This window comes from Ranitomeya variabilis, chromosome 1 (genome assembly GCF_051348905.1).
Source record: "Ranitomeya variabilis isolate aRanVar5 chromosome 1, aRanVar5.hap1, whole genome shotgun sequence".
Classification (NCBI taxonomy): Eukaryota; Metazoa; Chordata; class Amphibia; order Anura; family Dendrobatidae; genus Ranitomeya; species Ranitomeya variabilis.
In genome coordinates, this window is record NC_135232.1 from 179,393,157 (window position 1) to 179,409,587 (window position 16,431).

The 16,431-nt window shown below is 42.1% G+C and overlaps 1 protein-coding gene across 1 annotated transcript in view; it reads left to right on the top strand.

Annotated features, from left to right (window-relative positions):
• The window catches only part of HSD17B4 (hydroxysteroid 17-beta dehydrogenase 4), a 412,752-nt gene that overhangs the window by 345,494 nt on the left and 50,827 nt on the right, over positions 1 to 16,431 (top strand). Inside the window, exons 20-22 of the mRNA XM_077290859.1 lie at positions 1,349 to 1,435; positions 3,109 to 3,198; positions 9,071 to 9,209. Coding sequence (XP_077146974.1) covers positions 1,349 to 1,435; positions 3,109 to 3,198; positions 9,071 to 9,209 — 316 coding nt within the window. The remainder of the gene's footprint in view (positions 1 to 1,348; positions 1,436 to 3,108; positions 3,199 to 9,070; positions 9,210 to 16,431) is intronic.

The window sequence follows — 16,431 nt, forward strand, 5'->3', positions numbered from 1 at the left end:
TAGTTTCTAATATGCTTTCAGGTGTTTGCCATTTTAAGATTTTTGCTTGCTATCAATGGATGGAAATGTTTGAGTCCAAAGACATACTGATAGGAATTTAGATTGAGAGTCCTATTAGGGACAGTGATGATCATGTCTGTAAAGCGCTGCGGAATATGATGGTGCTATGAGTGAGTGAATATGCAGAGGTTAGACCTAGCCTTGGCCCTAACTGACTCATTTACAGTCCTGTCATTTGTCTGTAAGGTATGCACATCAGAGACCTATAGCTCTCCTTAACGGAAGGTTTGCCACAATGTGTCAGTGTAGGAAGATTGCCAAGATGAGATATAGCAATTTTAGATTCTGGATTTAAATGAGACTATTTTAATTACCTTGATCAGAAGCAGAGAGAAAAACAAAATTAAATACAAAATTGCTTAATGGGGTTTTCCGGTTTTCTGATAAATTCTATTCAAAAATAGCAGGACAATGCTAAGTGATATATAATAAATCCTGAAAAAAATGCAGGGCTGAAAAATGCAAGTATATAAATAATCAATATGCTCAATATAGTGGTAACCAGACAATATGGCCAAGTTAAACAGCAGACTGTAGGAAATAGGCAAAAACGTAAATAGCAGTCACAAAAGGATGAATTATTATATATCAGTTAGCATTGGGTTGCTATTTTTGAATAGGCATTGAGTCCCCCCTTTTAACGACTTAGCACCTTTCTTTTAATGCTTTTTTTTAATATTGTTATATCAATAATAATTACTTTTTAATTATAAAGTACCTTGAGTTACTAGTGTATTAAATTCTTTTTGGTAAGATATTTTGTGAACAATCCCTTTAACTAGGTAGAGGAAGTGTAATGAGCTCTAGTGATGGGTAAATGTGCCTGGCACTTGTTGATACGCCATTGGAGTGCTTGATGAAGTATCGAGCAGTGCCAGGTATCACGTGGTGCTTAAGTGCTCTGCTCCCCATAGGAAGCTGATTCAAATGATCTGTCAGGCATAGAGAGAGAACGAGAATCTCCGGAAAAATGCTTGTTTGCCATTAACTTCCATTATGCTCGCTACTTGAGTCGAGCATGTCCAAACGTCCACCGTGCTCGATTTAAGTACCAAGCACTCGAGCATTTCGGGACTCGATCAACACTAATGAACACCTGATAGAAATGGCTAAGGTTTGTCCAAAACCTATGGTGGGTCATCCCAGCGAGGGGTATAGTGTCATCCACTCAGTTGGCCTTGTAGCCATATTGTGCAGTGGGATGTGACAACACTTCTGTTTATATGGTCTTACTATACAACATTGGAAATTGTAACGTGTCTTCCTTTATCTTCCGTCATCTCCCAAGGTCCGCTTTGTAAAGCCAGTGTTGCCTGGACAAACGTTGCAAACAGAAATGTGGAAAGAAGGGAACAGAATCCACCTTCAGTCTAAGGTCAGTAGCCGATTTGTGGTCTGACTTTTTCTAAATGCAGATCACCCGTCTATGGGATTTATTTCTAGCCTCAGGCATATTGCAGGGTAGCTCAATAGTGTCGATTTTCCATAACCGTTTGTTTGGTGCTGTTACCTTGTCGTACCGGCAAAAGAGATTCTTGATTCAGGCAAAGGCATAAGTCAGATTGGTGTAAAACATTAGCTTCTAATGTGATCCTGCAAACCACAGGCACATAAATCTGCATCATTGTATGGAGCTATTGTGTTCCAGCATAAAGCTGCTGTTTGCATCGTATAATGTGAGAGATGAATGTAGCTGGAGGACTAACCGCTTAGTATAATGAATCCATCTCCTATACAATGGAGTATATATTACACTTTGTAAGTGATGAAGCGGGGAAAGAACTGCCAGCCGCTTTTGTGACACACCATAAAGCTAATAAAGCCTCCCATTTATGCTGAGACATTTAGACAATATTTCCGGGGGACTGCGTTTTTCTGACGTGTACCACTGTTTGCCTGACGACTGCTTACATCACCCATTGCTTGTTTGGTGCAGTACCCTATGGTTTTCAATAGCAAGAGTAAAGTATGTTTATTAGTGATGAGTGAACGTGCTCAAATAAGATCTTATCCGAATGTGCTAATCCAGTGTGTTTAGCATGCTCGATAATATGTTTGAGTCCCCGCAGCTGGATATCTCGCAGCTGTTCGACAGCCGCCACAAATGCATGGATTGCCGGTTTGTTAGACTGCCGCAACACATGTTGGGATTGCCTAACAGCTGCGAGACATGCAGGCGCAGGGACTCGAACATGTATTTCGAGCTCGCCGAAGACACTTGCTTAGCACACTTCGATAACACCTTATCCGAGCACATTCGCTCCTCACTAATGTTTATGCATATATGAAATATATACTAGGTGTTCATTCAGTTTCCATATGTCGGACCTTTTATACCCTATACTCATTGATCATTTGTGTCCGGAGCATTCTAAAGCATAAATACTGAAAGAAAGGGAAAAGGAGGTCTGAATTTTGGACCTATTTTTTGTATCTTTCTCTAAAAAAGAGGTCTGAACATAGTCAAAAGCTGTAAAATATTGCAAAAAAAATGAGAATAAACAAGCAAATGAATCTAGTCTCAAAGCAACGTCATCAAAGGTCACTGCAGTATTCCCCAATAAGCTCTTGGTTGTAGAGAATAATACTTAGTATGGACAACTGAATCTTTGTATGCATGATCAGCAAAGGTGAATTGTAGCAATCTGAAAGTGCAGACCATATTTTATATGTATCAGACCATATTTTATTTTAACATTTTAAATGCCAGTTTGATTCAAGACAGTACATTTCAGACTTAAAGCACAGAACATCATTTTACACCGAGTCGATCAATGTGTATACACACTTGCACATTTAGAGAACAAATCATTAAAGATGTCTCAAAGACATTTGACCTTTTATACCTCTTGAATGATGTCAGTGTTCTCTTGGAAAGGATAAGGCTTATTGATCTCTGTGAGGATTGGAGCAGACATGTCATGAAATGTCAGAGGAAATGACTGCAGCAAAGATAAAGTGACTCCGAATTCTCTTTTTCTTACTTGAGGCACCTTGAGGAAATGCTTGCTTAAAAAATTACATGTCCACTTCTGTTTTTTTTTTCAGGTGAAAGAGACTGGAGAAATTGCCATCGCCGGTGCCTACGTTGACCTTACATCATCTGTTAATAGTTTGGAGTCCAAAGCTACAGTCCAGGTACGGCGATGCCTTAACCCAAGTATAGACTAAAATTCTGAGCTGTAACAAATGCACCTAGATAATAAGACACATTTCAGATGATTTCAGTAGAGCTAATAAAGATTGTGGGAAGTTTAGATGCTGTAGTTGCAGTTTCTATTCTGGAGAACGCACAATAGACCTAGATGCAAGTAAAAAAGAAAAAGTGCAATTTAATTCTATCTTGCCATATTGATTTGTTATTATGTTTACAGGGAAAACAGCGCATCAATACAGTTGTCACTGGGGTTACACTGCTCTCTGTGACACAATTTATTTAACAAGAAAGATCGTTGCGTCCGGTAGAAGTCCCCATTGATTGTTGCCGTGTTCCTGTTAGCCTTGCTTCCGATTCGCCTTTTCAGCACAATGCTGAAGCAAGATACATGGCTAAAATTTCAGTAAATCCGCTGCAGCTTTGTCACAATTAACACACACAGTAGCATGAATGCTAACTTGGTCACTCCATGTAATGCTGATGCAACAAAACACGGCCTGCCTCTGATTTGCACGATTGCACTGCAGATCATCTTTGTACTTTAAAGGGTATGCAAAAAATGTATCTAATCAGTAACAGTCAGGTAATTACAACTTATCTGCCTGTTGTGCCCAGCGCAGTGCTTCCCTGGCACAGTGTGATCACAATCTGCCGAGGATCCAGCTGCCTCGGCTGACTGGGCGGGACTTCCGAGGTCATTTCGATTAACAATCAGAATGACCTTGGAAGTCCCACCCCGTTGACAGAGTGGACCGGAAAAGAAGCCTCCGCTCTGTAGACGTGAAGTCAGCAGAGGCTTCTGAATCCCTGGCAAGAACGGTGTGTAACTGCTCTGTGCCCGGGAAGAAAGGTGCCGTGCACAACAGGTGGGTAAGTTGGAATTACCTGCCTGTTACTGCTTAGATGCGTATTTTTGTTTTTATGTAAAGTCCCAGATATCCCCTTTAGTTCTCCTTAATGCGAAATAAACAGAGAACATTAGTAATTAGTATAAACAGCCTGGTATACACATCAGGGGATAAGCGAAGCGTTCTTGTGCTGTGTATATTGTATAGGAAGGAGTTCTTTGCAGTAAAAGTGATGGCGGAGACTACGCGAAGGGTTTGCAAATGGAAATATCCATCACTGACTTTACTTGGGCATTTGAGGTCCTAATTACTAATGGATGGTATAAAGATTTATTTAAATGTTAGATTTTGTTCAACAATCTTAAACTATTGATTCATTTTGAGTAGAGTTGGGCAAAAAGATTTTCAGGATTCTTGTCTAGCAGCCACATCTGTAGCCTGTGACCGCTGAACTAGAGCCCTGCAAATCAGTACTACCTTGTAACCTCATCTTAAGAGTAGGCCCAGCGCAACGCCTCTACCAATCAGAAGAGGTGCCGGAGATGCCACAAAGTAGTAGGAGGCTCCCAGGGCTCTGGTTTGTCACCACATACTACCAACATTGCTGCTGGACCAAAGTCCCACATATCTTTTTGCTCAACTCTAATTTTAAGTCATTTTGAGAGAGTAAAGCAAATTTACTGTTGTAAGTGCACCAAATTTTGCCAAAATTTTGGCATCAAGTTTTATTATGAGTGTAAAACACTGATTATTGATTAGTTTTAAAGGAAGCTTGGTTTTGCAGATAGGGATAGGTGGCAAAGCTTAAAAGGTAAGTGTGCGCCACATCGGGCAAAAATTAAGCCAACAAAGAATCTTTGTAAAGTTAGCCAAAGTGTTTAAAGGGGATATCTGGGACTAAAAAAAAAAGGCATGCAGTTGCTAACAGAGGCACCTACATGCCTATTATACCCAGCATCAGACATTGACCGCTTCTGCCAGAGATTCAGCTACTCTGTCAGCAGAGCAGCAATTTGTCTTCCTGTTGACGGTACTACTGATGTCATACTGATTGACAGCCGGCTTCCCCTATTAGGCAGCGGAGAGCCGACTGCCAATCAGCACTTTTGTTAGCAAATACATGCCTTTTTTCTAAAGTCCTGGGTACCCCCTTTAAGGATGCACTAAATCGATTATAAGTTTGGTGCATGTGCAGACTCTCTAGTCTAGGTTTGCTATGTCAGCTGTGGAGAGGATTAGAAAATCTGTTTGTTTTGGGGTTTTTTTTGGTTTTTTTTTCTTAAAAGTAGCTAAATATCCCATCCCCTGTAGATTGTTTAACTTTCACATTGAAAAAAAAAAAACAGCCATATCTTCCGGAGTTTCTTGCATATCTCTAGGGCTCGGCTTTCTGACCATTTTCTGTTGGAGCATCACCAGAGAAAGCATAGTGATTAGTGATGAGCGAATATACTCGTTGCTCGGGGGTCCTCCGAGTATTTTTTAGTGCTCGGAGATTTAGTTTTTCTTGCCGCAGCTGAATGATTTACATCTGTTAGCCAGCATAAGTACATGTGGGGGTTGCCTGGATGCTAGGGAATCCCCACATGTACTTATGCTGGCTAATAGCTGTACATCATTCTGCTGCGGCAAGAAAATCTAAATCTCTGAGCACTAAAAAATACTCGGAGGACCCCCGAGTGTGCTCGAGAAATCTTGAGTAACAAGTATATTCGCTCATCACTAATAGTGATGCCTGAGCTTCTCGGGGGCAGAACTCGCCCTCTTCTTATTTTAGCCTTGGAGCTACTGTGATGCAATTTACTCAGCTTAGAAACACCCAGAAAAACTTTATTATTGAGCTGAGCGTTACTAAAAATCTGTCCTTTTCCAGACAGCGACCACATAATCCAAGTAATATTTTCCGGTCTCACTGTTATGGCCCTGTACACACGTGAGCACCTCTGCCACAAATATGTATGGCAGTAAGAGGTGTTGGAGAACATACGTCCTGGGAAAGCTGTTGTGTGATCACACCATTGGGATGGCTTCTGAATGGCACATCGTACTGTCCATAAAGTCTTGTATGTCCGGAGGGCAGGTTCCCTCACCACGTGTCGTCCTTGCCCTATGAACTGTATGGTAACATGAGTGCGGAGGATCTAATATAAAACAGAGACTGATATCCGTTCAGCTTGCTCCATGTTCTTTAATATTTCATGAAGGTTTTGGAAAATATCTGTAAAATTCTCCTGTCTCATACTTTTCTGTTATAAGGTCTTAAACATGGTAAATGTATATTTTATATAGGACAGAATTATTGGCAAGCAATTCCAATGTAATCATTCTCATTATGACATTTAATCTGGTCTGCCTTAAAGCAATAAATTTCCCGCTCCAATAACAACTGCAGCCAGACAGTATTTTACTGCATGGAATACATTGTATAATCCCGTAATGGCCTGTATAGTGTAATAGAATTACTAGGTCTGACAGGCTGCTCCATGGTACACGCCATTGATTTGAGAACCATGAATTTCTGAGAAAAATAATTATTGTGCCTTGTCATTCGCAGCTTCTCTAAAATGAGTTTCCTTTCTTATAAGAACAATTAACAGCTGCAAATATATTTTACTTATACCACACTCTTACCAAAACTGATACATTTCTGATCTTACGAATAACCATGACTAGTCAGAGGCTTTACCACTGCTCATTATATGATGAAATTAATCCAGTTAAAGCTCATCTGTCAACAGATTTCACAATTCAAGTGACATACATTATCAAATAGATCTTAGACGTGATGAGCCTGGTGTACTTATTTTGAAAACCATTGTCACACAGTGTTATAATGTTTTATATTTCTGTTAAGAGTGCGAAAGAATGCACAAGTTCTAATGTACTCAATCTCTCCTGACCCTGCAGTCTGAGATCTCGACACCAGCGGAGAGGAGGCACGCTGCAGAGCTGTCACTCAGGCTAAGCTGACAGAGACTATTACATCCAAAAAGGATTATAAAAGCAATTTGACATGGATTTTCAAAGTAATTACACTAGGCCCATCAAATCAAAGATATCTATTTCTTAATGTATACAGAATGTATTGTGAAATCTGGTGACCGATCTGGTTTTAATTATGAGCTGTAAGATGCAGTACCTAAAAGTCAAATTAAAATTATTTCTAATTATTTGTAATAATTTGTAATTAGTAATAACACTCTATGCTACCAAACTAAATAGTGGTTCTGGCCTCTGAAATTGAACTAAATATTCCTATTGTACTTTGCTTGAGTTCTTTTTTATTTTTTCATAAACACTTAACAAATCTGCTCTACCTACTGGGATACATTCTATACGACTCTTGGTCATTCTCTCGATCATCTCTCTCCATGCTGCTTCTTTCAGTTCGCCAATGGTCATTCCCATGTTTCTCTTGATGGTATTGATGGTTCTTGGACATCCTCTTCTTCTTTTGCTACTGACAGATTCAAGCATGACATCTTTCTCTAAAGGCTGACTCTGTATAATGTGGACAAATTAAGCTATTTTTTGTTTGATTATCTTAGCTTCCAGCAACAATTTTGGCTTGAATTGGTCCAAGACATCTCCATTGGTTTTCCTTGCTGTGTATGGAATCCGTAGAAGTGTCCTCCAGCATCAAAGTTAAAATGAGTGAATTTTCTTTTTTCAGCCTTCTTGAGTGTCTAGGTCTCACATCTGTATGTTGCTATTGGAAAGAAAATTGTGTTGGCCAATCTGCATTTGGTGGCGAGGGTGAAGTCTCTCTTCACGACCTTGTTCATGTCGTCCGTTCTAGCCTATCCAAGTGCTATGCTTCATTTTGCTTCACGTCTGCTGTCAAAATCCCAGTTGATCTTGGAGCCAAGGAATATGTTATCGTTGACCAATTCGATGTTAGCTGTTTGCGATGTTATCATGATCTTTCTGTTCTTGATGTTCAGATACACCTGTCTTCCTTAATCCTCAAAATCAGCTTCTCCAAATCCTTCTTGTTCTCTGCCAGCAGGGTCGTGTAGCACCTAAGCATCACCTAGTTATTTGGCTCCCAATACTCTGTTCCTCACTCGCGTTATGCAATAGATTTGAACATAGGTTTAGATTAGTTTCCCACTTACTCCTCCTAGGATTTGTAGCCTGGCATGTATCTTCATGCTATCAGATGGTCGCAGGAAACATGGCTTTATTGAATTGGAAATTTCTTTGAAAAATTCATGCACAGTATTTTTTCCAAGAGAAATATAAAATGCCTGACCTAAAATGTTTAGATATAAACAGATCCAGTTTTTTAACTTTACATGAAGGTCCTTAATCTAAAAATAAGTGTTCTCCATCTTTGAGCACTCTTGCTTACGTAATCTGAGAAACTAGCATATTCAAATCTTACGATAAAAAACTGTGACGCATGCCTATGTGAGAACAAGACCTTTTACAATTATTTTTAACTCTAGAATGACTACGAGTAAATATGACTTCTAGAACCACTAAAGTTTCAGCACGTCCCTGGTGGAAGTTACCCATAAAGTACTCTTTCTTGGCTGGCACCAGCCATGTATTCTAATGTTTTCTTTTTCTTCATATATTTTAGAAATTGGGTAGGAATGGAATTTCACCTCACAGTGGAAATGCTCTACAATACGTCAATTCTGGAGCCAAATGTATAACATTCTTCACACGATCACCAATAAATATAATCTCTGGTCTCCAGCTTTGATACATGAGACCATCCGAGGATATCAAAACATAATCACAAACTTATCCCTTCCTTATTCTTAGCAGGAATGAAAGTCATGGCTACTTTGGAGAAGAAAGCTGTAATCCAGAGTATCTTTTTAACTCCACCTCCTGGAGTTAACAGTAAAATGTCTGTGTAACTTTACATATTATAGACTTTTTACAATGGTATTTTATGATATATGCTTGTATTTTTCTTTATTTGTAATAGCAATGTTTTGTATTTTTATATGTGCCCAGATATAACCAAGTTGTGATCATGACTTTGTAGGATGTAGGACTGCAGAGTACCCTAGTGTTTGAAGAAATTGGTCGTCGTATCAAAGATGTCGGCAGTGAACTGGTTAAAAAAGTAAACGCAGTCTTCCAGTGGGACATCACCAAGGATGGAGAATCTGCAGCACAATGGAGTGAGTCCCATTTCAGTTCTTATGTTAGTTTATTTTAGTTTATTTTGTGTCCAATATTCTTGTGTATTTCTTTTTGATGTTTATAGACACCTGGGAATGATTTGGTTAGTCTCCATCCCATTATATAGATTTTACTCTGACTTTTCAAAATTTTTCGCACAACGGTCAACACTAAAAAATCAACACTGGATGGTTGTCTTATTTTACTTTTTCATAGGATATAGTTTAATTTTTATGCTCAAAAGTTGTACTTTGTACTATGGTCTCACGTTGAGTAAATGGAGAAATTTCTGCATCATTTTTGCGTCTCTTGGCAGGAAAAACGCAGCTGCAAAAACGCGCTTTTTTATTGCTTTTTTTGCCCTGCGCTTTTGAATGATTTTAGTGAAGTCAGTGGTGAAAAATGCAGGGTTAAAACACAGAGAATTTTCTGCACCAAATCTGCAAGTCAAAAATAAGCAACGTGTGCATGAGACTTCAGGTTTCTCACTCACTTTTCAGGCATCAGGATTGCTTCAGGTTTTGCTAGCAAATCTGCATAGCAAAAACGCACCAAATCTACAACTTGTTCATAAGCCCTAACTGTTCAGATTTCTAGACAAACTTTTCAATTAAATTTACCAATTGTGTATATCTATATATATATATATATATATATATATATATATATATATATATATATATATATATATATATATATATATATATATAAAGTTGAGTGTATGTATGTATGTGTGTGTGTGTGTGTGTGTGTGTGTGTGTGTGTGTGTGTGTGTGTGTGTGCGTGTGTGTGTATCGAGCCATGCCCACTCCACATAGCAGGCAAAGGCCACATCTAACTCTGTCTTATCTAGAATGGAGTTGCTCCTGTAAGACGTCATAGGAAAGGGAGGATGGATGGAGATGTGAGGGGAAAATGAGAGAAGTGAGGTGCTGCTGCAGGATGAGGCTGTGTACAGAGAAGAGAGAAGCGCTGCAGGTGACGGCTGTGTATAAGGCCACATTCACACATTCAGTATTTTACCTCAGTATTTAGTTGACACACAGGTATTTACTATATACATGAGGAGATGACACACAGGTATATACTATATACAGGAGGAGATGACACACAGATATATACTATATACAGTGGAGATGACATACAGGTATGTACTATATACAGGGGAGATGACATACAGGTATATACTATATACAGGACGAGATGACATACAGGTGTATACTATATACAGGATGAGATGACCTACAGGTATATACTATATACAGGAGGAGATGACATACAGGTACATACTAAATACAGGACGAGATGACATACAGATATATACTGAGGGGAAAATGTGAGGTGAAAATGAAGACTTGTGAATGCAAAATGAGAGGAATATAGTGGAGTGATCGGAAAATGACAGATGTGTGGTCAAAATGACAGGAGTTAGGGGGGAAATGAGGAGTGAGGGGGAAAATGAGGTGTGAGGGGGAAAATGAGAGAATTGAGGTGCTATAGCTAACCACAGTTAGTTTCTATGCCCTGGCCTGAAACATCTCATTAACTTAAAAATTAAAATGCAGATTAAAAAAAGAAACACAAGACGGATTTCTCCAACCCAGGTATCATTTTAATCGGTGTAACAGCACCAACCTGACAGTGTTGGCTCTGATGGGATGTTGTGGGATATTAGGGGTAGTAGTCCGGTGGCTCTGACTTGGATGATGTGGGATATTAGGGGTAGTAGTCGGTGGCTCTGACGGGATTATGTGGGATATTAGGGGTAGTAGTCTGGTGGCTCTGGCTGGATGATGTGGGATATTAGGGGTAGTAGTTTGGTGGCTCTGATGGGATGATGTAGGATATTAGGGATAGTTGTCTGGTGGCTCTGATGGGATGATGTGGGATATTAGTGGTAGTGGTCAGGTGGCTCTGGCTGACGGGATGATGTGGGATATTAGGGGTAGTAGTCTGGTGGCTCTGGCTGGCGGGATGATGTGGGATATTAGGGGTAGTAGTCTGGTGGCTCTGGCTGGCAGGATGATGTGGGATATTAGGGGTAATAGTCCAGTGGCTCTGAATGATGGGATGATGTGGGACATTAGAGGTAGTAGTCTGGTGGTTCTGGCTGATGGGTTGATGTGGGATATTAGTGGTCAGGGCCGGACTGGCCATAGGGCAGTTCTGGCAAATGCCAGAAGGGCCGATGGCAGTAGTGGGCCGCTCGAATGTGCCGCTGTCGGCACACTCCCCACGCCGTCGCGGCACACTCCCGGCCCCGCATTCAACTATACCGGCGTCATAGACGCCGGTACAGTTGAATGCAATGATGGAGGAGAGAGCGTCTGCTGACGCCTCCTCTCCCATCATTCCCCGCTCTGCCTGCCGCTGACACTGCGGGTGCGCGATGACGTCATATCATCGCGCACCTGCTGTGTGACCGGGCGGGCAGACTGCGACTGCTGAGACCGGAGCCAGGAGCAGCACGGGACACGAGGAGAGAGGTGAGTAGTGTGTTTGTTTTTTTTTTTTATCAATGAGTGATGACTGGATTGTGGAGCTATGGGGGGATGGGGGGCTGCCTGCATTACTTTCTATGGGGGCTGCCTGCCTGCATTACATTCTATGGGGGCTGCCTGCCTGCATTACATTCTATGGGGGCTGCCTGCCTGCATTACATTCTATGGGGGCTGCCTGCCTGCATTACATTCTATGGGGGCTGCCTGCCTGCATTACATTCTATGGGGGCTGCCTGCATTACATTCTATGGGGGCTGCCTGCCTGCATTACATTCTATGGGGGCTGCCTGCCTGCATTACATTCTATGGGGGCTGCCTGCCTGCATTACATTCTATGGGGGCTGCCTGCCTGCATTACATTCTATGGGGGCTGCCTGCCTGCATTACATTCTATGGGGGCTGCCTGCCTGCATTACATTCTATGGGGGTTGCCTGCCTGCATTACATTCTATGGGGGCTGCCTGCCTGCATTACATTCTATGGGGGCTGCCTGCCTGCATTACATTCTATGGGGGCTGCCTGCCTGCATTACATTCTATGGGGGCTGCCTGCCTGCATTGCATTCTATGGGGGTCTGCCTGCCTGCATTACATTCTATGGGGGCTGCCTGCCTGCATTACATTCTATGGGGGCTGTGCTGCATTATATTGTATGGTGTCTGCCTGCATTACATTCTATGGGGGCTGGCTGCATTCCATTCCATGGGCCTGTGCTGCATTATATTCTATGGGGCTGGCTGCATTCCATTACATGGGCCTGTGCTGCATTATATTCTATGGGGCTGGCTGCATTCCATTCCATGGGCCTGTGCTGCATTATATTCTATGGGGCTGGCTGCATTCCATTCTATGGGCCTGTGCTGCATTATATTCTATGGGGCTGTGCTGCATTACATTCTATGGGGCTGTGCTGCATTACATTCTATGGGGCTGTGCTGCATTATATTCTATGGGGCTGTGCTGCATTACATTCTATGGGGCTGTGCTGCATTACATTCTATGGGGCTGTGCTGCATTACATTCTATGGGGGCTGCCTGCATTACATTCTATGGGGGCTGCCTGCATTACATTCTATGGGGGCTGTGCTGCATTATATTGTATGGTGGCTGCCTGCATTACATTCTATGGGGGCTGGCTGCATTCCATTCCATGGGCCTGTGCTGCATTATATTCTATGGGGCTGGCTGCATTCCATTCTATGGGCCTGTGCTGCATTATATTCTATGGGGCTGGCTTCATTACATTGTATGGTGGCTGTGCTGCATTATATTCTATGGGGCTGTGCTGCATTATATTCTATGGGGCTGTGCTGCATTATATTCTATGGGGCTGTGCTGTATTACATTCTATGGGGCTGTGCTGCATTTAATTCTATGGGGCTGGCTGCATTACATTCTATGGGGGCTGTGCTGCATTACATTCTATGGGGCTGGCTGCATTACATTCTATGGGGGCTGTGCTGCATTACATTCTATGGGGACTGTGCTGCATTACATTCTATGGGGACTGTGCTGCATTACATTCTATGGGGACTGTGCTGCATTAAATTCTATGGGGCTGGCTGCATTACATTCTATGGGGGCTGTGCTGTATTACATTCTATGGGGGCTGTGCTGTATTACATTCTATGGGGGCTGTGCTGTATTATAGTCTATGGGGGCTGTGCTGTATTATAGTCTATGGGGGCTGTGCTGTATTATAGTCTATGGGGGCTGTGCTGTATTATAGTCTATGGGGGCTGTGCTGTATTATAGTCTATGGGGGCTGTGCTGTATTACATTCTATGGGGACTGAGCTGTAATGCTGGATACAGCTGTGATTATATGTTATATAGTCGTGTTACACTCCCCTCACTTCTTGTAGCCTACAAGTGTACAAAGATATTATACAGTCACCATGCGACAAGTGGGCCTGTGAGACTTCAAATGCCAGGGCTGAATTTTAGTCCCAGTCCGGCCCTGTTAGTGGTAGTAGTCTGTGCCATTGGCTGATCGGATGATGTGGGATAATAGGAGTAGTAGTCCGGTGGCTCAGGCTGACAGGATGATGTGGTATATTAGCGGTAGTAGTCCGGTGGCTCTGGCTGACAGGATGATGTGGGATATTAGGGGTAGTAGTCCGGGGGCTCTGACTGGATGATGTGGAAAACTAGTGGTAGTAGTCCAGTGCCTCTGGCTGACTAAATGATGTGGGATATTAGTGGTAGTAGTCCGGTGGCTCAGGCTGACAGGATGATGTGGTATATTAGGGGCAGTAGTACGGTGGCTCAGGCTGACGGGATGATGTGGTATATTAGTGGTAGTAGTCCGATGGCTTTGGCTGGATGATGTGGGATATTAGCGGTAGTAGTCCGGTGGCTCTGGCTGACAGGATGATGTGGTATATTAGGGGTAGTAGTACGGTGGCTCAGGCTGACAGGATGATGTGGTATATTAGTGGTAGTAGTGCGATGGCTTTGGCTGGATGATGTGGGATATTAGCGGTAGTAGTCCGGTGACTCTGGCTGACAGGATGATGTGGGATATTAGGGGTAGTAGTCCAGGGGCTCTGACGGGATTATGTGGAATATTAGTGGTAGTAGTCCAGTGCCTCTGGCTAACTAAATGATGTGGGATATTAGTGGTAGTAGTCCGGTAGCTCAGGCTGACGGGATGATGTGGTATATTAGGGGTAGTAGTACGGTGGCTCTGGCTGACGGGATGATGTGGGATATTAGTGGTAGTAGTCTGATGGCTTTGGCTGGATGATGTGGGATATTAGGGGTAGTAGTCCTGGGGCTCTGACTGAATGATATGAGATATTAGTGGTAGTAGTCCGGTGGCTCTGGCTTACGGGATGATGTAGGATACTAGGGATAGTAGTCTGGTGGCTCTGGCTGACGGTATGATGTGGGATATTTGAGTGAGTGTGACTATGCGGCGTGGTCGTGGCTATACATTCGGCTTTATTTATAGATCGATAGATAGAATCACAACTACTTATCTTCGGGTGCAAGGCCCCCAGGCAACCTGTCCAATGAATGTCACAATTATATGTTTATTCAAAAAAGAATTCAGCACTCCATATCCTTAGTGAACAAACGTTCAGGATTTATTCAACCCACATGTCTGCGCCCAGATATATAAATCTGATAAAAACAGTAGCTATTCAAAATAGTACCACATTTTTACATCAATACTACAACTGTGACCATAAAATGGAAAAATAAAAACCTGAAGTAAATGTCCACCTTTTGAAGAGTAGAGGTGTTATTATTTATTTTTGGAAATAGGTGTAAAATATTATGCTATTTAACTCCTTGCCTCCTATACTTACTGCACACATCAGTTAGAACAACACATTCATCGGCTCAGGAAGCCAGGATGACATATTCTTGTCAAAGCAGAGTAGCCAGCGGGGTTAAATGAATGGAACACTTGACTGGAATGGAGCGAGCCAAGTAATTAGCATCAATTTCTCTACAGTTCGAAGTCTATGTGAAGATATGTGGAAATGTTTAATAATGTCTTTAAAGGGTTCTTCAGGAACAGTGATGGGCGAACCCGTGTATGTTCGGGTTCAGCCAAACATTTTTTTTTTTTTTTAAAGTTTGATTCGGTACCTGAACTCGAACCCAGTTCCCATTCAAATGAATTGGGGCCCGAACATTCGGTGTTTCCCACGATATCATCTGTGTGACAGCGTGGGAAACACCGGCTCTGATAGACTATAACCTTTCAAGTTACCACCAGTCAGTGCGCTGCAGTTCCCACACTGGCACACCAGATTAAATCGTGTGAGCCAACAGCTTTGACCATCAGTAAAAAGGTTGCCACCGGTCACAGGCGTCAACTGATGAGTACTACTCTTATCATCGTACACCTGCTCTTGCTGATACCAATGAGAGCAAGTGTACAATGATGGGAGTATTCACCAGCCGGTGCCTGTGCAATAAATAAATAATTTAAAAAAATAATGTGGGGTCCCCTCTATTTTTGACAACTAGCGTAGGCAAAACAAACAGCTGTAGTCTGCAGCCCTCAGCTGTCAGCGTGATCTTGGCTGGTTATCAAAACTAGAGGGGTCCCCACATGTTTTATTTATTTATTTTTTAAAGGGGTAGGGTTCCCCCATTTTTGGCTACCCACTAAGCTAAAGCAGACAGCTGGGGCTGGTATTCTGAGACTGGTAAGGGGCCATAGATATTAACCCCCCTCCAGCCTAAAAGTAGCAGCCCTCAGCCTCCCCAGAAAAAGCGCAACTATTAGATGTGCCAATTCTGGCCCTTTGCTCTGCTCTTCCCACTTGCCCTGGTGCGTTGGCAAGTGAGGTAATAGTTGGGTTGATGTCAGCTGACATCTATCCCACAGGATAGTAATGGAGAAGCCTCTAAGATGCCCCCATTACTAACCCCATAGTCAGACTGTAATAAAGACACCGCAAGAATAAATTCATTTATTTGAAATAAAATTCTCCACTCTTTTACCTATTTATTTTCAAAAATGAAAAATAAAACATATTCCCCACCTGTTTGACTAGAAGATAATCCATATCTGTCCTACAACGATCATCTTCTCGTCGGACAGGTGAGGAATATGTTGTTTTTAAAAAAAAAAATAATAATTATTGCCCCACTTGCCACCGCACCAGGGCAAGTGCGGTGGCAATTTTCCTCATAGATTGTAAGCTTGTGAGCAGGGCCCTCATTCCTCTTGGTATCTGTTTTGATCTGTGTTTATTA